Source organism: Heptranchias perlo, chromosome 6, assembly GCF_035084215.1.
Source record: "Heptranchias perlo isolate sHepPer1 chromosome 6, sHepPer1.hap1, whole genome shotgun sequence".
NCBI classification, from domain to species: domain Eukaryota; kingdom Metazoa; phylum Chordata; class Chondrichthyes; order Hexanchiformes; family Hexanchidae; genus Heptranchias; species Heptranchias perlo.
In genome coordinates, this window is record NC_090330.1 from 50,952,511 (window position 1) to 50,974,861 (window position 22,351).

At 40.7% G+C, this 22,351-nt stretch overlaps 1 protein-coding gene across 1 annotated transcript in view; it reads left to right on the plus strand.

The window, feature by feature from the left end:
- Nucleotides 1–22,071, plus strand: part of pcf11 (PCF11 cleavage and polyadenylation factor subunit) — a 47,532-nt gene extending 25,461 nt beyond the window's left edge. Inside the window, exons 8-16 of the mRNA XM_067986267.1 lie at nucleotides 1,165–2,900; nucleotides 3,471–3,573; nucleotides 10,796–10,912; nucleotides 11,039–11,159; nucleotides 13,336–13,519; nucleotides 15,786–15,941; nucleotides 19,715–19,807; nucleotides 20,721–20,756; nucleotides 21,076–22,071. Of these exons, the coding sequence (XP_067842368.1) occupies nucleotides 1,165–2,900; nucleotides 3,471–3,573; nucleotides 10,796–10,912; nucleotides 11,039–11,159; nucleotides 13,336–13,519; nucleotides 15,786–15,941; nucleotides 19,715–19,807; nucleotides 20,721–20,756; nucleotides 21,076–21,285 (2,756 nt within the window). The 3' untranslated portion in view covers nucleotides 21,286–22,071. The remainder of the gene's footprint in view (nucleotides 1–1,164; nucleotides 2,901–3,470; nucleotides 3,574–10,795; nucleotides 10,913–11,038; nucleotides 11,160–13,335; nucleotides 13,520–15,785; nucleotides 15,942–19,714; nucleotides 19,808–20,720; nucleotides 20,757–21,075) is intronic.
- The last annotated feature ends 280 nt before the right edge of the window (nucleotides 22,072–22,351 follow it).

Sequence of the window (22,351 nt, forward strand, 5' to 3'; positions counted from 1 at the left end):
TGTTGGACCTTGTAAAGTATCTCAGTACTGCATTAATAAGCCAATTCCCCACTGAGTCATGGAGATTGTCTCCATTCAGTGGCAAAATGCACCTAGCCACTATGGTTTCTTACTGTTTTTTTAATATATCTGCAGTACTTGGGTACTTATTGAATCCCTCAAACTTTCCACTTCTGACATTATTTAAGATTTACCACTTGTAATAGGTTTTATGGGAGAAAAATCACTGCATTTTTTATTTTTTGCCACTCAGGGTGCTGACTCTTAGTTTCATGAGTGCCAGTGGCTCTCCAGTACCTTCAGTGACCATTCTTCATGTGTGTCAGACTAGAATGTGAATATTAGCAGGGTACTTCATTGCTAAAGGCATCACAGATGAGTCTGATCTTTATTCACCTCTAATATCTATATATGTACATTTTCCAGCTTGGGTTACTGGATAGTAATCAGGTGTGGCAATCTTGGCAGATATTCTCTTCCTCCCCCCCACCCCCCCCCGGACCATTCCGAGCACATGGGCATTGAGATCAACTGCCATGTGTCGACTACTGCCCATTTGTACTGTTATCCTCAAGATCATTGGGGGAAGCTTATATATTCATCTTTTAATAAAGTTTAATTGAATTTGCCACATCAAAGTACTGCTTTTGAGGTGTAAATATTTGATAATTAAATATCACTGTAGAATCACTAAAGTACTTTTTTGCCCCATTTAAGTCTAATTTGTATGTGTGGCAAGAGATCCACTGTAGTTGGGCTGCGATAGCTATTGGACAGTCATATTGAGACATTTTTCTAATGGTTTTGGAATTCTAATATACATGATGAGAGCTCATTAATTTTAAAAGAAAAGGTTTTACTTGCTCAATATTGAATGGGAGATTAGTTCACTGTATTTTAGTGTTGCAGTGACTGCTGTAGCAGGAGACAAAGCTGGGTACTAAAATGAATCCGATCATGTTAAAATGTACAGAATTAACATTTTCTGGTTTCAATAAAATTATGATTGACAGTTTGAAGTAGAATAGTAGAAAGTACTGAGGCTGTTGAACTGGTTTTATCGTGAATATATTACAGCAGGTCTCTTGTCAATCTCACCCTGTCCTGCAATTTAATGTTTAAGTCTGTCTAAAACAATAATTTAATGTACTTTGTTTTTATCAGACATAAAAAGAGAAGAACCAAGATCCCAATGTGACCATAATTTGGAGGAAAAACCTGCTTATGATCCACCACAGAGAGGCAATGGACTAGTTGAAAGTTCAAGGCCAAGATCTGGGGTACTTGAAATGCCTCAGAGATTTAGGGAACTTACTGATAGGCCAGGGCAAGGAAAAACTGGGTCTGCAAGAACCCTGGAAAAATTGAGAACTGATGAATCCATTGAACCAGACAGGACATGGCTTCGTAATCGGGATGGATCTCCAAGCTGTGATGGCCGCATTGTTGGATCTAGGATGAGGTTGCAGGATCCCCCTGAACAGGTTGTCCATCAGATTGATGGTGCCCTTGAGCTGCCTGGTCTTTGGATTGAGGGTATTCCGGGGCAACCCAGTACACACTTCGATGGTCCAGGTGGTTCCCACTCTGGACAGCCTGGTGCATGCTTTGATGGTCCACACCGAGGACAGCCTGGTGCATGCTTTGATGGTCCAGGTACTCTACATGCAGGGCAGCCTGGTGTACGCTTTGACAGTTCAGGTGGTCCTCGTTCCGGGCAGCCTGGCCTGCGCTTTGACAGTTCTCACCCCAGGCAGCCTGGGCCACGTTTTGATGGTCCTCGCATGGGGCAGCCTGCACCACGTTTTGATGGCCCTCGCCCGGGGCAGCCTGGACCACGCTTTGACGGTCCGCACCTGGGACAGCCTGGGACGCGCTTTAGTGGTCCACACCCAGGGCAGCCTGGGACACGCTTTGACAGTCCAGGTGGTCATCCAGGGCAGCCTGGGGTACACTTTGAGGGTCCACAGCCTGGCCCTCGCATCGATGGTTCACACCCTGGGCAACCCTGTGGTCACTTTGACAGTCTAGGTGGCCACCCAGGACAGCCAAGCGCACGCTTTGGCCCACACACAGGACAGCTAGGCACACAGTTAGACAACCCTGGAAGTCATCCAGGGAACCCTCGCTTTGATGTTCCACACCCTGGGCAGCCTGCCATGCACTTTGATGGCCCACATTCGCGACAGTCTGGTGCACGTTTTGATAGCTCAGATGGTCTTCTGGGGCAGGCCCGTATGCGCTTTGATGGTCCACATCCTGGGCAGCCCAGTATACGTTTTGATGGCCCAAGTTCTCGACTAGGGCAGCCTATCGCACGCTTTGATGGTCCACATCCAGGGCAGCCCAGTACACACTTTGATGGCCCTGGTGGTCGCCCAGCACAATGTGCTGTGCGCTTTGATGGTCCACAACTGGGGCAGCCTGGTACACATTATGATGGTTCAGGCAGTCACCCAGGGCAGTCTGCCATTCGTTTTGATGGTCCTGCTGGGACTCGGTTTGACATTATTGCTACACAGCCAGGTGCATATTTTGATAGTTCTCGTGGGCCACAGTTTGATGGGGCTCCAGTGCATCCTGATCCTAGATGCAGTGTTGCTGGTCACTTGTTTAATGGTCATCCTCCAAGTTCACAGTATCAGGGAAGAGTATTTGATGGACAGTCTGGACCCAGATTTAATATGCCTCAAGGATCTCATTATAATGAATCTGCCGTACATGGAGCAACAGCATTGACCAACCCAGCCTATGGACCAGCTGGCCCTTGTTTTGATGGTCAGGCGCCATTACCTCGGTTGGCAGGACCCCATAATGACCAATATGATCCAGCATGTGGAACGTTTTACAACAGTAACCTTCCTGCATCATTACCTGAAAACATGCGTCAACTGCAGCCTGTAAGTATCAGCTGATTGTAATTTGTGTTACTTTGAGGGAAAAAAGTCTTAGTGAAAAATGATTGAAAATGTTATCTTTGACTTCTCCAGTAATTTGGGTATGGTTGAATAAAGGTCTTTTGTAATACTAGGACCTACAGATAACAAGGTCCCGACAACAATCATGGGACCGTGCTGAGTCAATAGATTTCAGCTTGGTTGGCATTGAGGTGGCTTCAGTGGCACTTGGCTATGGAGGGTTAAAATCAGTTCGTGCTCCTGATCACTATCTGACCTGTGCAGGAAAGTGCTCACGTGGACAGGGTTGAGCTTGGATCCGATGCTGTCTACTGTCAAAACAGAATGACGACAGTTAATTTTGAGGCTAATGTGAAAAATACTCACTTGAGTGAGGCAATAGAGAACTGTTGGTGCCTGTGGAATTGTATCAAGCATCTTTAGGAGAGGAGGGTAGAAAATTGGAGAGGAAAAGAAACTTAACATTAGGCTGTTCCATAAATGAAATGACATAAATTTGGTGTGCAATTTCAGTGGACGCTTTCATGATCTTCATTTCTTTTTATTTCATAGGTTAATGCCATGACTGGTTTTCCCCACAACCAAATTCCTTTTAGTCAAGGCCAGCAGTACATACCCCCTCAATCTTCTGTTCCAGTTGCACAGATTCAGCAAGGTATGCATTTTCTGCCAGTAAATTACAGATGAATTTCTCATTATTTGCTTTACTCTTAAATTATGTAAAATAGTGAGTGGCAACCAGGTCTTGTGCTATTTTCCTTGCAAACTACCGCCCCATCTCCAACGTTCCTTTCCTCTCCAAAGTCCTTGATCATGTCATCACCTCCCAAATCCATGCCCATCTTTCCCTCAACTCCCAGTTTGAACCCCTCCAATTAGGTTTCCTCCTCTGCCATAGCTCTTATCAAAGTCACATGACATCCTGTGTGATTGTGACCGTGGTCAACGATCCCGCCTCACCCTTCTCGACCTGTCTGCATACTTTGACACAGTCGAGCACACCATCCTCCTCCAACGCCTCTCCTCTGTTGCCCAGCTGGGTGGGATTTCCCTCACCTGGTTCCAATCCTATCTATCCAGTTGTTGCCAGAAAATCGCCAGCAATGGCTTCTCTTCCTGCTCCCGCACTGATATCTATGGAGTTCCCCAAGGATCTATCCTTGGCCCACTCCTATTTCTTATCTACATACTGTTCCTCAGCAACATCATCCAAAAACGTGTCAGATTCCACATGTACACTGAGGACAGTCAGCCCTACCTCACCATCACGTCTCTCGACCCCTCCACTGCCTCTGATTTTGTCATACTGCTTGTCCGACATCCAATGTTAGATGAGCAGAAATTTCCTCCAGTTAAATATTTTGAAGATCAAAGCCATTGTCCCCGCCACAAACTCCGTTCCCTGGCTGCTGTTTGAAGCTGAACCAAACCGTTTGCAACCGTGACATCCTATTTGACCCCACATCCTCTCCGTCACCAAGACCGCCTACTTCCATATCCATAACATCACCTGTCTCCATCCCTGCCTCAGCTCATCTGCTAAAACCCTCATCAATGCCTTTGTTACCTCTAGACTCAACTATATTCGTGCTGTCCTGGCTGGCCTCCCACCTTGCATCTACCATAAACATGAGCTCATCCAAAACTCTGTCCGTATCCTAACTTGCACCAAGTTCCGTTCACCCATCACCCCTGTGTTCGCTCACCTACTTTGCCTCCCGTTCCAGCATTGCCTAGATTTTAAAATTGGCATCCTTATTTTCAAATCCTTTCATGGCCTCGCCCCTTCCTACAATTCTCTGTGTTCCTCCAATTCTGGCTTCTTGCGCATACTGACACCATTGGCGCCCGTGCCTTCAACTGCCTAGGCCCTAAGTTCTGGAATTTCCTCCCTAAACCTCTCTGACTCTCTACCTCTCTGCTTCTTTAAGACCCTCCTTAAAACCTACCTCTTTGACCAAGCTTTTGGTCACCTGTTCTACTATCTCCTTATGTGGCTCAGTGTCAAATATTGTTTGATAATGCTCCTGTGAAACACTTTGGGATGTTTTACTGCATTAAAGGCACTATGTAAATGCAAGTTGTTGCTGATTCCAAATATCTAATCCAAGATGGTACCAAACACTTCTATATGCTACTGGTGTCCAAAATTCATTAACCAAGCGTTAAAATGTACCTTGGCTTATATTGTTAATCAGCATTCTATCCCAAATATATTTTAATCTGCTGAAGCCAGTGAAGTATCTTACTAATGCCCCATCGCAGAGAGGATAGATTCTGGTTCACTTCTTTAATTCCTTCTTTGCAAGTTCTCAGCCTTGTCCATCAGACTGATTCACCTTTCACCTGGTACGAAAAATTAGATTTGAAATGACGTGACTAAACAATCGTAGATCTGTCAGTTTTTGTTTGCTGTTCAGAGAAGTCTTAATTCAAGTATAAAATGTCTTGCCCACTATTTATCAGAGGTGTGCTGTACTAAGCATTTTGTGAAGCATCATCAGAGTGGGGATTAGAAATTCATCCATGGATCCTTTATTTGAGCTAATAGCCTGTTTCGGTGTTCCGTAAAATGAGATTAAACAGTCTCTGTCCAATGCCACTTATAAGTACATGACAAAGTTGACCTTAAGGCACAAATTCAGCAGTGTTGCTCAAAGGTTAGAGGTTATTTTTTTGTAGGTAATAGAATTCATGCAAGTGTAGTAGAGGCTGGAACTGACTTTACATGTTCTAAAATACAAGGAGCTTCGATATTTTATCTGACCCTGGGGTATCCAACTATGGCATGTGAGCCCTGACCATCCAGCCCATGAAGTTTAAGCAACTCAGGAACGGGAGTAGGCCATTTAGCCTCTCCAGCCTGTTCCACCATTCAATTAGATCATGGCTGATCTGTATCTTAATTCCATCTACCTGCCTTGGTTCTGTAACCCTTAAAATATCCTTGCCTAACAAAAATCTATCTCTCATTTTTGAAATTTTCAATTGACCTAGTCTCTACAGCTTTTTGGAGGAGAGTTCCAGATTTCCATTACTCTTTGTGTGAAGAAGTGCATTCTGACATCATCCCTGAACAGCCTAGCTCTAATTTTAAGGTTGTGCCCCCTTTTGGATTCTCCCACTAGAGGAAATAGTTCTTGCTATCTACCCTATCAAATTCTTCAATCATAAACACTTCAATTAGATCATCCCTTAATCTTCTATATTCAAGGGCATACAAGCCTAGTCTATGCAACCTGTCCTCTTAATTTAACCCTTTTAGCCCTGGTATCATTCTGGTGAATCTGCTGCACCCCCTCCAAGACCAGTATATTGTTCCTGAGGTGTGGTGCCCAGAACTGAGCACAGTATTCCAGATGGGGTATAACCAGAGCTCTGTACAGCTGTAAAATAACTTCCACCCCTTTTGTATTCCAGCCCCCTTGAGATAAAGGCCAACATTCCATTAACCTTTTAACTTTTTTGTATCTGTACACTAGTTTTTAGTGATTTCTGTACTTGGACCCTTAAATCTCTCTGCTCATTCACAGTTCTTAGCTGCTTGCTATTCTGATCTATCTTTCTTGGGATCAAAGTGGATGACCTCACACTTTCTCACATTAAACTCCATCTGCCACAGTTTTGCCCACTCACTTAATCTATCAATGTCCCGTTGCAACTTTTTGCTCCCACCTATACTATTTACTGTGCCATTTAACTTAGTGTTGTCAGCAAACTTAGATATATGGCTCTCTATTCCTTCATGTAGGTCATTTATAAATATAGTGAGAAGCTGTGGCCTCAGTACAGATCCCTGAGGGATACCACTAGTCACATCCTGCCAATTCGGGTACATACCCTTTATCCTGACTCTCTGTCTCCTATCTCCTAACTAATTCCCAATCCAACCCAGTAGGTTGCCTCCAATACCATGTGCCCTCATTTTTGTTAACAGTCTCTTATGTGGAACCTTGTCGAATGGCTTCTGGAAGTCCATATACATAACATCCAAAGACACCCCCTTATATACCATGTTAGTTATCTCCTCAAAAAATTCAGCTAGGTTTGTTAGATGTGATTTACCCTTTACAAATCTATGCTGGCTCTCTCTGATCAGCTCATATTTATCTAAATGTTCAGTCACTCTGTCCCTAATAACTTCTAGTAACTTCCTCACAACTGACATTAGACTAATGGGCCTGTAATTTCCTAGTTTGTCTCGCTCACCCTTAAATAGTGGAGTGACATTGGTATTTTTCCAATCCAAGGGGACAATTCTTGAATCAAAAGCGTTTTGGAAGATCATGACTAACGCATCAACAATTTCCTCACCTCCTTTTACTGCCCTAGGGTGGAAACCATCGGGTCCTGGAGATTTGCCTATCTTTAATAACATTAGTTCCTCCATCACCATGTTTTTACTTATATTGAATCTATAGTTAGTTCCTCTTTTGATCATTTTTAGTTTTCCTTGTATCTCTGGTATTTTATCCTCATCCTCTACTGTGAAGACCGATACAAAGTAGCTACTTAGTAAGTCTGCCATTTCCTGATTTCCAATTACAATATCTCCAGCGCCTGTCAATAAGTGGCCTGCGTTACTTTTAGCCGCCCTCTTTCTCTTAATATAGTTGTAAAAACATTGTTTGCCTTTGATGTCCCTTAAGTTTTTTCTCGTATTCCCTTTTTGCAGCTCTTCCCACTTTATTTGTATCCCTTTGCTGTTCTTTATACCTCGCCCAGTCTGCAGGATCTCTACTGTTCTTTGCCTTCATATGAGCCCTTTCTTTTAGTTTTATGCTATCTCTCACTTCTCTCGTTGATGGTTGTCTAATTACACAAATAGAGCTCTTATCCTTTAGGAGTATGTAGAGGTCTTGTATTCTACTAAATACTTCTTTGAACACCCCGCACTGTTCATCTGCAGTTTTATCAGTTAGTAGTTCTGCCAATCCAATGCGGTCAACTTCTGCCTCATCCCTCCAAAGTCAGCCTTACCTAACTTTAAAACCTTGATTCGTGACTCACCCTTCTCCCTCTTGAACCTAATATTGAATTCTATCATATTATGGTCACTGTTGGCTAGGTGTTCCTTTACTGTTAGATTATTGACCAGTTCAGGCTTATTACTCGTTATTAAATCTAAGATGGCCTGTTCTCTTGGTTCAAGAACATGTTCCAGAAAACTGTCCTGAATACACTAAAGAAATTCGCTGCCTTTGGGACATGATCTGTTCTGCTTCTCGCAGTCTGTGAAAATTAGTCTCCCATCATAACTACTGTTTTTCCAACAAGCTTCTCTGATCTGTGTTTATGTATCCTGCTACTTTATCACTGTTTTCTGGAGATCTATAAATAACTTGGAATCCTTTTCTATTCCTCAATTCTACCCATAGCGTTTCTACTGCCTGCTTACTCTTAATGATATCCCCTCTTTCTCACAGTAATAATGTCCCCTTTCAATATTGCTGCTTCTCCTTTTTCAATTTCCCTGTCCTTTCTAAAGACCTTATAACCTGGAATATTTATCTCCAAGTCATGCCCAGCTTGTAGCCAGGCCTCAGTGATGGCGAATATGTTGCACCCTTTTAGCTGAATTTGCACTTCTAATTCACTTGTTTTATTTCTTAAGATACTTGCATTAGTGTATAGAACTTTTAATTTAGCAATAGATCCTGTTCTGCCTTTATGCTCTGATGTGTTCAAAATAACATGTTTTAACTTATCACATTCATTGTTTTTTGTCACTTCTGTTGTATTTTGATCAGTTATTTTGTTATTATTTCCGATACTTCTTTCTGAACCTGAAGAATTTATCTTTACCTTTAATGCTATTGGCCTCGACTTCATTCTCATCTCTTGTTTTAGTCTTTAGGCTATTTTTATTTTTGTTTCTGTGTGAGCCCTCTTCTCTCTCTTTTCCCCCACCCCCATTTATTGGTTTAAAATCCATTCTACAGCCCTCAGTTCTGGTGGAGACATTGAACATTAATCCGAGACAAAATTAATTGGCACTTCGAAAAATATGGGTTAATAAATGAACGCCAGCATGGATTTGTTAATGGCAAATCGTGTATGATTAACTTGATTGAGTTCTTTGAAATAACAGAGAGGGTTGATGAGGTCGATGTGTGTATATGGACTTTCAAAAGGCGTTTGCTAAAATACCACATGATAGACTTGTTAGCAAAATTGAAGCCATTGAGATTTAAGGGGCTGTGGCTGCGGCTGCGTGGATACAAAATTGGATAAGGGACAGAGAAGGGAGTAGTGGTGAACGGTTGCTTTTCAGTCGGGAGGGAAGTGTGCAGTGGGGTCTCCCAAGGGTCCCCCCAACGGTGTTGGAGCACTGTTTTTGATATATATTAATGACCTGGACTTGGGTATACAGGTCATAATTTCAAAGTTTTCAGATGAGACAAAACTCAAATGTAATTAACAGTGAGGAGGATAGTAACAGACTTCAGGAGGACACAGACTGGTGAAATGGGCAAACACATGGCAGGTGAAATTTAACAGAAGCGTGAAGTGATTCATTTTGGTAGGAAAAATGAGAGGCAATATATACAAAATGGTACAATTTTAATGGGGGGTGCAGGAACAGAGGCACCTGGGGGTGCACGTACACAGGTCTTTGAAGGTGGCAAGACAAGTTGAGAAGGCTGTTAAAAAGGCATAAGGGATACTTGGCTTTATAAGTAGAAGCATAAGAGTACAAAATCAAGGAAGTTATGCTGAACTTTTATAAAACACTAGTTAGGCCCCAGCTGGGGTATTGTGGCCAATTATGGGCACCACACTATAGGAAGGATGTCAAGGCCTTGGAGAGGATGCAGAGGAGATTTACCAGAATGGTACCAAGGATGAAAGGCTTCAGTTATGTGGAGAGACCATAAAAACTAGGGTTGCTTTCAGAGCAAAGAAGGTTAAGGGGAGATTTGATAGAGATGTTCAAAATCACGAAGGGTTTTGATTAATAAATAAGGAGAAACTGTTTCCAGTGGCAGAATAGTCGATAGCCAGAGGACAGATATTTAAGATAATTGGTAAAAGAACCAGAAGCGACATGAGGAAAATTATGTTTACACAGCGAGTTATGATCTGGAATGCGCTGCCTGAAAGGGTGGTGGAAGCAGATTCAGTAATAAATTTCAAAAGGGAATTGGATGAACACTTGAAGGGGAAAAATTTGCAGGGCTATGGAGAAAGAGCGGGGAGTGAGATTAATTGGACAGCTGTTTCAAAGAGCCGGGATGAATGGCCTCATTCCATGCTGTGTCATTTAATGATTATAAGTGCTCCCATGAAGACAAAAAAACTTGGATGCCACTAATCTAACCAATATCAAGGTGTGTTCACTGAGCTTACTTTCCAATAAAAAATTGAACTCCCTAGCATGTCACTTTGATAAGCCAGCATTACAACCATGAGGGAAATAACGTCTGATTCTTTACATGCTGAGGGTTCTTGGGCTTTAAAAACATGCAGGCTGTGATTATGATCTGAGTCTTCTGGTAGTGCTATTTTATAATTAGAAATATTCCTGAAAGTCATTTTTGTAGCTATTGAATGGTGGGAAAGATGTTCACATTTTAAAAGATCATTCTGTAAATGTTGCATTTTTAATAAACTGGTCCTATTGTCCAAGGAACAATGTCTAATATTAACTTGATAGTATGAAGCCATGGATTTGAAATAGTCAATAACCTTTTGTGCTGACAAATTCTTGCAGTATTAAAATCTCAACTGTCTGTTAAGGTCTATTTGGATTTTGGTTCAGTCACCATTAGATAGATCAATGTAACCAAGTTAATCAAGTTATATGATTGAATCCATTCAGTTGAGAGCATTGATTTATTTTGTCTGATATGTAATCAAGTATTATAATATCACAGGATCATCTTTTGCACCTTTGGATAATCATTTGGGGCAGCTGGATGTTAATGCGCTGTTTGCAAAGCTGCTTTCTACAGGAATTCTAAAATCAAATCCAGTAGAGTCCATCCCAACACGTAAGTTTTTTTTAAGAAATGATTCATTTTGTGTGTTTCTGTAGTTTTGTTAGCAAAAACTAAATCAATGAATAAGTAGTGAAGAAGTGAAAGTATAACTTCATGGTTTTATTTTAATGAATTTAGAGTCCGAGGTGCTTCCAGAAGGTGATCCTCAGGCTCAAACTGTAATTGAAGAGGATGAAGAGGAAGAAAATGAGGAAAACATTCCAGATCTTACCAACTTTCAAATTGAGGAACTGAAGCAGTAAGTAATTTCCAATTAATTCCTGACTTTGAGCACAGCATTCATAAGGTCTGTAGATCTTGAAACCAGGTTCTGGCATCAATCAAGCTGAAGGCAATCCGATCAGAGCAATGCAGTCCTTGACTGATCAACTAATGTAAAAACAGGCACACTTCAACTAGATGTTAGCATTGATTCCTCTAAATCACTATACTTTAAGTTTCATTCTTCTTCATCTGTTCAATGAATATGTAATTGAAAAGGATGGGGGAGGGAGGAAAGGAACCTGGGCAAACAAAATGCTTCTTTGAGATTGGTGACCTATCAATTGTGTGCTTTTTTGGCCCCCACTAAATTTGGAGCTTGTTCTGGAAACAAATCTTTGTTATTTTACTCCAGTGGGCAGCATTGTTAGTATATACTAGGAAAGGGTTTTTATCTTGTATGGTTTCACTCACCTTTTATATTATTTTCCCAGATGGTTCTTTGTAAATGTTTAGGTTTTTTAAAGTTTAAGTTTTTTGAGTTTTTAACTTCACAGCAATCAATGCTAACTTCATAGAATCATACAGCGCAGAAGGTAACCATTCGACCCATCATGACTGTGCCGGCTCTTTCTTTGAAAGAGCTATCCAATTAGTCCCGCTCCTCTGCTCTTTCCCCATAGCCCTGCAATTTTTTTCTTTTCAACACTTCTGCTTGAAGTGTACCTGTTTTTATATTAGTTGATCAGTCATGGCCTGCATTGTTTTGATCAACTTGCCTTCAGCTTGATTGATGCCAGACCTGGTTTCAAGATACATATTTTAGGAATGTTGTGCTCAAAGGCCGTGAAGGGTAGTTGTACTGTCCACTGACATCATATTATTTTCACAAGTGCGCAGCCTGTTTCAAGCCGAGTCTGTTATAAATTTTGAGTTTCATTGAAAGGAAATCCTTTAAAGCAGCGGCTTTATTTGATGTCCATTCAAAGAAACCTAGAGTGCAACTGCGTGTCATACAATCGAGCACTAAAAAGTACAAAACAACACTAGTCAACTGTTCACTTGGAAGACTGGAGAGAAGGCATATGAATCTGTTGGCATTCCCTTAACCTAACTCCAGCTCAAGCTAACTCGTCTGGTTTTGTGGTCATTCTTGAAGCAGGAGAATTCAAATACTGAAGTGTTAACCAGTATCTCAAAGTATGTTTCCAGCTGTCAGGAATTGCCTGGAATAGACAACGGTTGTTTCCTTTCATGCTGTAGCCATACCATGGGCCAACATGCAAAGTATTTCTCTCGATACTGTCTGCAAGATAGCTTCTTGGTATAATGTAGGTGCTTCTATACCCTAATAATTGCTTCAGCAGTGGGTGCTTCAAACCAACTTCAATAAGGCAGTCTTCACATGTCTTCTGTACTAGGCATAATTGATTTGTATATGGTAGTTGAACAACTGAGGAAGAATGATATGGTGTTTTTATAGTTACGTTTGACACTGTCCTGTTTCTGGAGAGCAATCTGTGTAATGTTCTCCTTTACAGTCTGACTGGAGAGATGGTCTCTAGGAAACTGAGCAAATACATAGGACTGGCTCCCTTATGCTGGCAGCAGAATTATACACTGTTGTGAGGATAAAGGAGCTGGGCTTGTTAACATTGAAGTGCAGCCAATGGAGGAAGTCTTGCATGTTTGTAGTTGGTTGCAGTCCGTGAATTGTTTGAGTCTACAGATCGGTCTAAATTTATTAATTGAATGTTGTTCGACTCCACCTACAACACTCCTGTTCTCTTTTGGACCTGGTATAACTTGGAACACCCTGGTCTCTGGAAACAAAAGGGAGAGCATTCATTGGTATGCAAGGGTTAACTACGTTCAAAGAGTTAGGAAAGAAAGTAGTCGTCCACTTCACCCCTCGGCCGTAAGAAGAGGCAGAAATTGGTAATAGATGTATCTTAAAAATTCCTTGACTCAGTCTAAGTCAAATTCGTCTTTCTGCTTTGAATAATCTCTGACCCAAGTAAAAATGAATGTGAAACAAAGCAAATGTGTGTGTGGTTCCGCTGAGAAGAGCTTGAGAGTATCGATACAGTCTCCGACCACATTGGTGGAAGTTCTTTAAAATAAATATTCCATCTAGAAAATAGAGTAAGGAGTTTGTTTTATATCATTATTGATCATTACACTTACATTATTGATTTCTCTTCCTAAAACAGGAGATACGATGGTGTTATCAGCCGACTATACACAGGCATTCAGTGCTATTCCTGTGGAATGAGGTTCACAGCATCTCAAACAGATGTTTATGCAGATCATTTGGACTGGCATTATCGTATGAACAGAATGGAAAAGGACATCACTAAGAAAGTGACTTACAGAAAGTGGTACTATAGTTTAACAGTAAGTTGGTTGAATATACAAAACTTTTCCAGCACTAAAGATTATTTTTTGTACTAGTTGATCTCCTGTGGCATTGTACATAGGGAATCAAGGCCAAGTATTCAGGTCAAGCAGGATTGGATAGTGGGGGATAATTGGACCCAAGCAATGAGGAGGCTGATGAGAGGGGATAGAGGAGTGGGGAGGATGGAAGATAAGGTACAATAGAGAAGAGATGGGGATGCAGGTAGAAAATATACAGAAGTTTCTTTGGCGGGAAGGGAGGGGAAAGAACAAGCTGAAATTTTCCTGGATGGGGAGATGGTGGGTTCAGCGGCAGTATCCCAGGGGCGATTTTACTGCTCAGTGGGCAGAGGTGGGGAGCACTACTGATGGGTTCAGGAGCTTATTTTGGTTGGGAGGGGAGAAAGAGTGTCAGGGCTGATGTAAATCGTCAGAGGGGGTTTGCTGGGTGACCTGTCGGATTTCAGTGATCTGTGTGGCAGGTTGAAGGTCAGGGGTGGTTTTCTTGCTTGCTTATGGCAGGGTCGCCGCAGGTGATTTTCTCAGATTACAATGCAGGTTGTTTTAGATTAGGAACAAGAGTAGGCTTTTCAGCCCCTCGAGCCTGTTTCACCATTCAACGAGATCATGGCTGATTGTATCCTAACTCCATTTACCTGCCTTGGCTCCATATCCCTTAATACCCTTGGCTAGCAAAAATCTATTGATCTCAGATTTAAAATTATTAATTGAGCTAGCATCTACTGCTTTTTGTGGGAGAGAGTTTCACACTTCCACCACCTTTTTGAGTGAAGAAGTGTTTCCTATCTTCTCTCCTGGATGACATGGTTCTGATTTTAATGTTATGTCCCCTTGTTCTAGACTCCTGTACCAACAGAAAATGTTTCTCTCTATCTACCCTATCAATTCCTTTCAAAATCCTAAAAAACTCAATCTATTCACCCAGTAATCGTCTATATTCCCTGGAATAGAAGCCTAATTTATGTAATATCTCCTCATAAATTAACCCTTGGAGCCCTGGTAACATTCTGGTGAATCTGCATGGCATACCTTCCAAGGCCAGTATGTTTTTTCTAAGGTGCGGTGCCCAGAACTGTACACAATACTCCGGATGTGGTCTAACCAAGGCTTTACATAGCTGTGGCAAAACTTCCCTTTATATTCTCGCCCTCTGGATATAAAGGCTAACATTCCATTAGCCTTTTTGATTATTTTTTGTACCTGGCCACTACATTTTAGTGATCTGTGTACATGGACCCCTAAATCTCTTTAGACCTGTACTGTTCCTAGCTTTTCACCATTTAAAAAAAAAACTCTGATCTCTCCTTTTTTGTTCCAAAATGGAAGACCTCACACTTACCTGTGTTGAAATCCAACTGCCACAGCTTTGCCCACTCATTTAATCTATCAATGTCTCTGTAATTTTATGCCACCCGATTTTACTTGAAAGCTGCTTTAGAGTGCCGCCTGATTTTTTGCGAAGGCTGAGTCAATGGCCCCGCAATTTTAATGGAACCTGCTTCAAGGTGCTGCTGGTTTCAGTTTCTGTCACGAAGAAATTAGTTTAGTTCGCAGCCCTCAATCTCTCACCTTCAGCCCTCTTTCAGACAGTCCAGTCATTGGGTTCTCCAAACACAGATTTTGAGTTGTAACTGAAGTGCAAAACTTTCCGAAAAAATATTTCTTTATTCCATGAGCTGATTTTCAACTTTTTCACAAACATCAGGGTAGCAATGGCGAAGGTGGTTTCAGGTGAAATTTAAAAAAAGGTTAGGAAACAATGAGGCACTCTAACTGTCCTGATGGGGACTTCAGTGAGTACAGTTGGGACAATCGTGTAATGTTAGGTGAGCCCCACCGTATATAACGCAATCCTCTTAGCACCATGTTCCAGTGCCACACTTATAGACTATTGTTCCCCTGACCATTTTTAATACATCATTAAAATAATTGCATTTATAGCAGCATGGTGTTTTAAATACTCTTCAAGATCAGTTCATGTAGCTGTTTCATTTATTCTGCCCTGAATCTAGTTGCCCCTGGGATTTGAAACGGAACATTGGTTTAAATTATCAGTGATGTGCCAGTGATAAAGTTTTTTTTTAAAAGAGAGGTTTTCTTTAATTAAAAAGATTGGCAACTGTTTTATTGAAAAACATCAAACAGTAAAGAATGGTTCTGATTTTAAAAACATGGCAGAAAACTAGAGGCATCAGAAGGTTTGTAAGTCTTTGAAACATTTTTTGTGTTTGCCCATCCCCAGGACTGGATAGAATTTGAGGAAATTGCTGATTTGGAAGAGCGTGCGAAGAGTCAGTTCTTCGAGAAGGTCCATGAAGAAGTTGTACAGAGAACACAAGAAGCTGCGAAGGAAAAGGAATTCCAAAGCGTTCCTGCTGGGCCTGCTGGTGTACATGAGGTAGGGTTATGGAAGTGCATCTGATCAAAACATATTATCACAGGCATATCGGGTCCCCTGAAGGAAATTAACTTTTTACTTGAATTTATATGAATTCATCCTTTTTAGATACTGTGTTTTCTGCTGAGTTTTTGGTATTTCTAGATGTGGATTACAGTAACCCCACTAAATTGCAGGGATAAGGGTTTAAAAAATTTGACTTGCAGTATACAAGTTTTGGATACTTTTTGTATCCAAGTTGCTTGTTCTCCAGTCTGTCCTGATAACTAATTTGAAGGGTAAAATATTTGCTACTTTTATAAGACTGTTATTCTGTGCAGCATACCAGAATGGCCAGCCTTTAGGAGCCAGGGCTCGATACTCATGTCAAAAACAATATTTAAGCTAGAATGCTTTACTAAAATGAGAGCTCTGATGCACAGAAAATTTAAAGATCTCCTAAGCAAAAATAGAAACACACACTCAAAAATTGCAATGCCTCATCGACAAAAAAGTAGTGAGACTACCCATATGCAAAAAAGCAACATTGCATGCACACAAAAATCAAGACCTCCCATAAATGCAAAAAAGGACTCTCTCCATACATACAAAATAAGGTATTTATGATACATTTTAATCATTAACCAGTTATCATGGAACTTAAATGGTAAACTGTGATCAGTAATAAAAATACAGCAAAGTTTTGGATGATCTGAAGTTTACATAGGTGAAACATGGGAGGCTAGCCGGGAAAGCATTGGACAACTGGGAAGATTCAGCCTCAGTGCTCCTAAGCTTCCCAGGCTGGAGCACTGCTCAGTGCAAAAGGGTTAGCCCCTAATTGGTCTAAATTCACCAATCAGGGTGCAGCCTTTTCTTCCAGGCCCAAGATATATAAAGGGCTTCAGTTGAGTCGTTCATTTAATACCTGCTTTTCATAAGTGCACTGTTGGTTTCACCTATAGTTAGTTTCAGCTCCCAATGAGCCTAATTGTAGTTGAAACTGGCATTGCGTACTTAATGAGAAAGAGCTCAGGGGCTGTATTTGGTCAGTGGGCTGCCTGTTGGAAAACTGCCACTAAACATAGAAGGAAAGTCGGATTTGCCAAAGTTACACCAGTTCGAAAATACATGCTAAATTTCCGTGTGTTGGCAGAAGTTGTGTCCACCCCCAAAGATATGCATATATGTAAATGACAATGAAAGAAAAACATGTTGTCTCAGAAATGCTGTTATTTATGTGAGAATTGAACCTGACTTAAGCCTGTAAACAATGTTACCTGCAAATCCATAATTGGTTGAGTTCACAAGCTTCGACTATCCACAAATGTCTGAAATATTAGAATTAACTGGAGCAGTCAGAAAAAATCATCTCAGCTGCGCTGTTGAAGGATTCTGCAAACTGCTTTTCAGCAGTTTCAGGCAGGGTAATATTTTTGTTCCCATCGTTTTGTCATGAGCCCTTACCATGGGGTTCACTCTGGCTATGTATATGTTCTTGTGAAGAAGGCAGAACAGGATCAGTAGTAAGAGGAAATGAGAGAAGCATGTCAGATAAGTCTGCATCCAAGGACAAGATGACCAACTAGGAGGTACGCTTCCACTAGAGCATACAGACCACGCCGCTCAAGAATGTATCTGGAAAGATCTGCTTAAGGAGGCATAGAAGGAACTGTCCCATTGCAAGCTGACCTCCAATGAATAGATTTGCCTTAGAATACTGGACTTCGTATCACAGTGGTTTTAGTGTGTGTGTGAGTGGCTCGTGCTCTGGTCAAAGTATCCACTTTGGATGTACAGACTCGTTTAGAGGCCTCTTTGTAGTGAGGATGGATGCAGATATTCATGGTGTCACCACCTCCAAGCAGAGCTGCATTGTGTTGAATCTTTGGATATTGGCAGTGAGGATGCTTTCAATTCGTGATTCCTGCTATCTGTCTCTGGGATGGTCCTCTGCCCTCATGAATGTGTTGCTCTTCCTGCATCCTTTTTACAGCAGGACCTCAGAACTAATTCTATAGGCTCTGACGCCAGGATTGACTTCTGCTGAGCCTCCGCTTCCCAGTTTCACCTAACAGCTGGTGCTCTTGTGTCCCCCCCCCCACTGCAAAATCCTCATTGGAACTATCTAGATTCCCCAGGATGAAATTCTCTGGGTGGTGAGTGAGAGAAAGGTTGAATGAAAACTTGGGTGCAGATGTGGTTGGTTGGGCTAAGGTGGAAGGCTGCTTGTCTCTTTTCATCCTCCTCAATGGCATCTTGCTTTGGCTTATCTAGAGGAAAAGAAAATGGAGATGCTAAAATGATATGCAGCTACTGTGACAGTTGCTCTTGCTTTTGAAGGTGCCTGATCATGTTTCTCGCCAATGTTGCACTCCCAAACCATTTTATATAGGCAAGTTGCAGATGGTAAAGACAGATCTGCAGCGGCCACTGGCCCTCCTACATTTCCATTACTAATAGATTAGGCCACATGGCTCCCCAGGATCGCCAAGGCTTCTTTCCCTATGAATGTTCAGAGAGGTCTGTTGTCATGAGTTCACCATCTGCGGTCTGAGATTCCGGATGGTTGTGGGCCACCTGCAAGGCAGTATTGCAGTGAAGACTGGGCAGTCTTTTGTTACAAGTTTGACACACAAGGTTATAAGAGGGGCATAAAGCAAGAAAGAACGGATGTGGTAAGTTACGGATATTTGCTCATGCATGGCATACTGTGAGGGAAGATGCATTTATACTTCAGTGGCACAAAATGTGAGATGGAATACGAGGTTCAGAGTACAGTAATGAATGGAGGAGTGCCACACCCATGAAGGGTCATGGGGAAGCAGGCTGTTCCAGTGAGGTTGATAAACTACTTTCTACAGGCCAAGGAGATGGCACTGACTGCCACAGCCACCTCTCTCCACGATGTGTGCTTCACATGCTTGTGATCCCAAACATATCATCCCTCCTACAGTGTTAAAAGACATCCAGGTCAGGCACCCTGAAGTTTGCTGCTCTTCTCTTTGATCTGGCTGCCAACCTTCTCAACCAGGTTGCTTGCTTTCTCCAGTACTGCCATTGCACCTTTAAGAAACAGCAGCTTTTAGTTTCTGCCACACCATGACTCTGCTTCTGCCTCATCTCCAGCTGTTCCTTTCCTCCCCTGATCCCACCCTAGTCTGTAACCATTCAGGGTGCATTCTAGAATCCCCTACCTCGTCACCTTTACCCCCAACCTACACCCTGGATGTATGAGATGTTGCAGGCTGGATTTACACAGCCGGCCCTCAAGTGTGTAAATTATCTGTCCTCACCATGTATGTTAGGGTCAATTCCATGACATCTTGGTGGGTGGGAAGTTCCACCTTGCTTCACTTCCAACAGCTCCATAATGCTTGATATTAAGGGGGTGGGAAGTAACCAAGCCAGGTACCCAAGAAAAGACACAATTCTCCAGTACACACTTACGCTGGTGCTACAATGAGGAACGTCCTGGAGAATGTTTGCATTAGGAATTCCCTACGCGTAGTTCTTTGATCACATTTAGGGAGAGTAACCAAGTAAGAGTTATGCAGATCAAAGGAAATTCAGAGGGCTGAAAATACAGCGGGAAATTGTAGTCCCATTGCAGTCGCTTTCCACACTAATGAGAACATACATTAGAAGGATTTTAGAATTTTAACACATCCTGAATCTGAAGTGTTTTGCATTTTATTTGCGAATTAAAATACCATATTCATTTAACTTCTTGAAAAAAATTGCACACTTGACACCTTGTTGAGTTTATCAAACATATTTGTGTTATTTGGCAGGTCTGTGAAATTTGTCAGGAACCTTTTGAGCAATACTGGGATGAAGATGAAGAAGAGTGGCATCTGAAAAATGCAATTCGTGTGGATAGTAGAGTAAGTACAGTAAGCATATTTTTTAATTGTTTTGCTCGATGGAATGAATAGAAATTGGCAACCATTGATATTTTTTGCCAGTTGAAATAATAGTTTGGTTGAGATCACATTTTCAAAACTGTCATATTGGTGGTTAAATAGCCACTTTCACAACTTCCGGCTGTTTCATATTTCATTGGTTTCATAGCCAGTGAAATACTTCTGAAGTGTACGCACTGTTTCATAAACAAACATGCTAGCCAATATAAATGACCAGATAATCTGTTTTCGTGGTGGGAAAGGACATCAATATATTGATCTACAATCCAGTTACAAATCTTACGACACTTTCCTTATGTTTTACCGTAGTTAAATTAAAAAGCCAGTGTATTTACAATTTTTTTAAAAAGTTTTAAAATTTGTTTGACAACAAAGGAGAGGATGACAAAGGTTCATTTCTGGGCCATTGATAATTATCACGTCATTAAAAGGTACTTACACTTAAACTCGTCAAAGAAGGTTAAGTTTGGTAATTAATAGATAATTATTAACCTTAATGTGCAAATCCAGCAAGTTCTTAAAAATAACGGTGGCTAAGAGCGAGATGCCGTTTGTGTGAAGTAAACAGTCCAGCATAAATCGACTAGCAAGTTCTGGAGTTTTGCAACTCGGCATATCTCAATCCCTTGAACTTGTTGGCTGATTTGCACATTAATAATGGCGTGTGTTAAACACACCGTTACTTTTCCAGCAAGGTCTGGCCCATTGTCATTAATTTCACATGTTAAACTATGACATTCCTAATGATGCCTAACCAGGTATATTGCAAAGCAAGTAAAAATTTACATCTGTGTAATGGCAGAGAAGTTGTCACTAATTATTTTCATCTTTTGAAATGTGAACTGATCTCTTGTAACAATGATTTCCTTTTTAGACATATCATCCGGCATGTTATGAAGATTACAAAAACGTGAGTGTGAACATGAGTTGGTTCTGTTTACCAAACGTAATTGTTGAGCATTATATATTGAAATAATATTCAAGTACCAGAGTACATTTCAGCTATGTCTTTTAACAGAAAAATAAGCTTGCATTTTTCAAAATATCCTGCAGCAGTCTTGTGGGGTGTTGCATATTATGTACAGGTACAATATGTAATTAGTTTTTTAAAAAATGTATAAAATTCAGCTAAAGGAAGTGAGTAAATTTTAGCATTGATTTATCAAATATTTGGGCATGAAAATTGCTTTTACATTACCTTCTCATTACCGTCCATTTTTTTTCTTTAGGCTTCATTTACTGATACAACTCCATCTCCAAGTGAAGCACCTATAGAAAATCCACTACATTTAGTTATTAAACAGGAACAGTTGGATGGTAGTTGCAAGACCTCCGATCTTACCAACAGCTATAAAGATACTGAGAATGAGAGCAGCTGTGTGTTGACAGATACTAAAACTGAAAAAGATATTGCAACCGTGAAAATGGAAACACTCTAGGTCTTCCTTTCATGAAGAAAAGTTATTTTTTTTGTTCGCTATTACAGACTTTAGTATTACAAGAAGAAACAGATACAAGATGAATGGTTGGATTTGATGTATCCTTTTGTATGAGGGTGACTATCTTACGACACTGAAGTGATACTACCTCTTGCTACGTTGAAATCATTGGGAAACATGCAAAGCAGCAATAGTACATGCTACCTTTAAGGAACATGTCAAATTTGAACCTCTCCCCTTTTGTTTTATATTTTATTATTTGAGGCAGGGATCTCAGCTGAAGTTAAATATTGAATACATTTTGGTATTTGTATGTTCAACTGCATGTGCAGTTCAGGTGTGTATTACTGTGTGAGTGCTGCAAATGAGTGAATGCACTTGGGGAATGAAAATGTTACTTTTTGTAAGAATGTAAATTCTAAAAAACAATAAAATATTTTTTGAAATATGTTTTGTGTACAGTTGATGCAAAGTGTTTAAGTTAATTTTTAAAATATTTATGGTGCAATGAAAATGAATACTTTGGTTTATTTAGGAAATAAAATTTGTTATAAAACTACAGGATCTGAACTATTGAGAAAATAGAAATAAAAACTATTGATATTTACCTGACATAAAAGTTATTTTGTTTTTTCATGTGGATTCCTGCATTACGAGTTGTTTTTGATAAGTTAGTAAATCTTCATACAGCTAAAAATCTATGCACCTGAAAATGAACAATGCAGTGTTGAAACCATCAGAAGTTAACCTTGTATGTATTAAACTAAATAAACCACCTGCACACAAGATTTCTGTCTGTTTTTATTTCTATAATTCTCAATCTGAGCAAGATTAAAGTAAGCTACCATACATTGTTACAGTAACCTGCCAACTGGCTAATTTATTGGCATTTTAAATGTTCAGTATATTTTCTTGGAAGGTATGTTTACTTCATATTTCCTATAAGGCAACATCTTGTACAACACTCTAACCACAGTGAATCTTGATTCCGGTATTGATTACATTTAATCATTGGAATATCGGAGCATTCAAATATTAAAAATAGTCATCTGCCTAAAACTGTTAC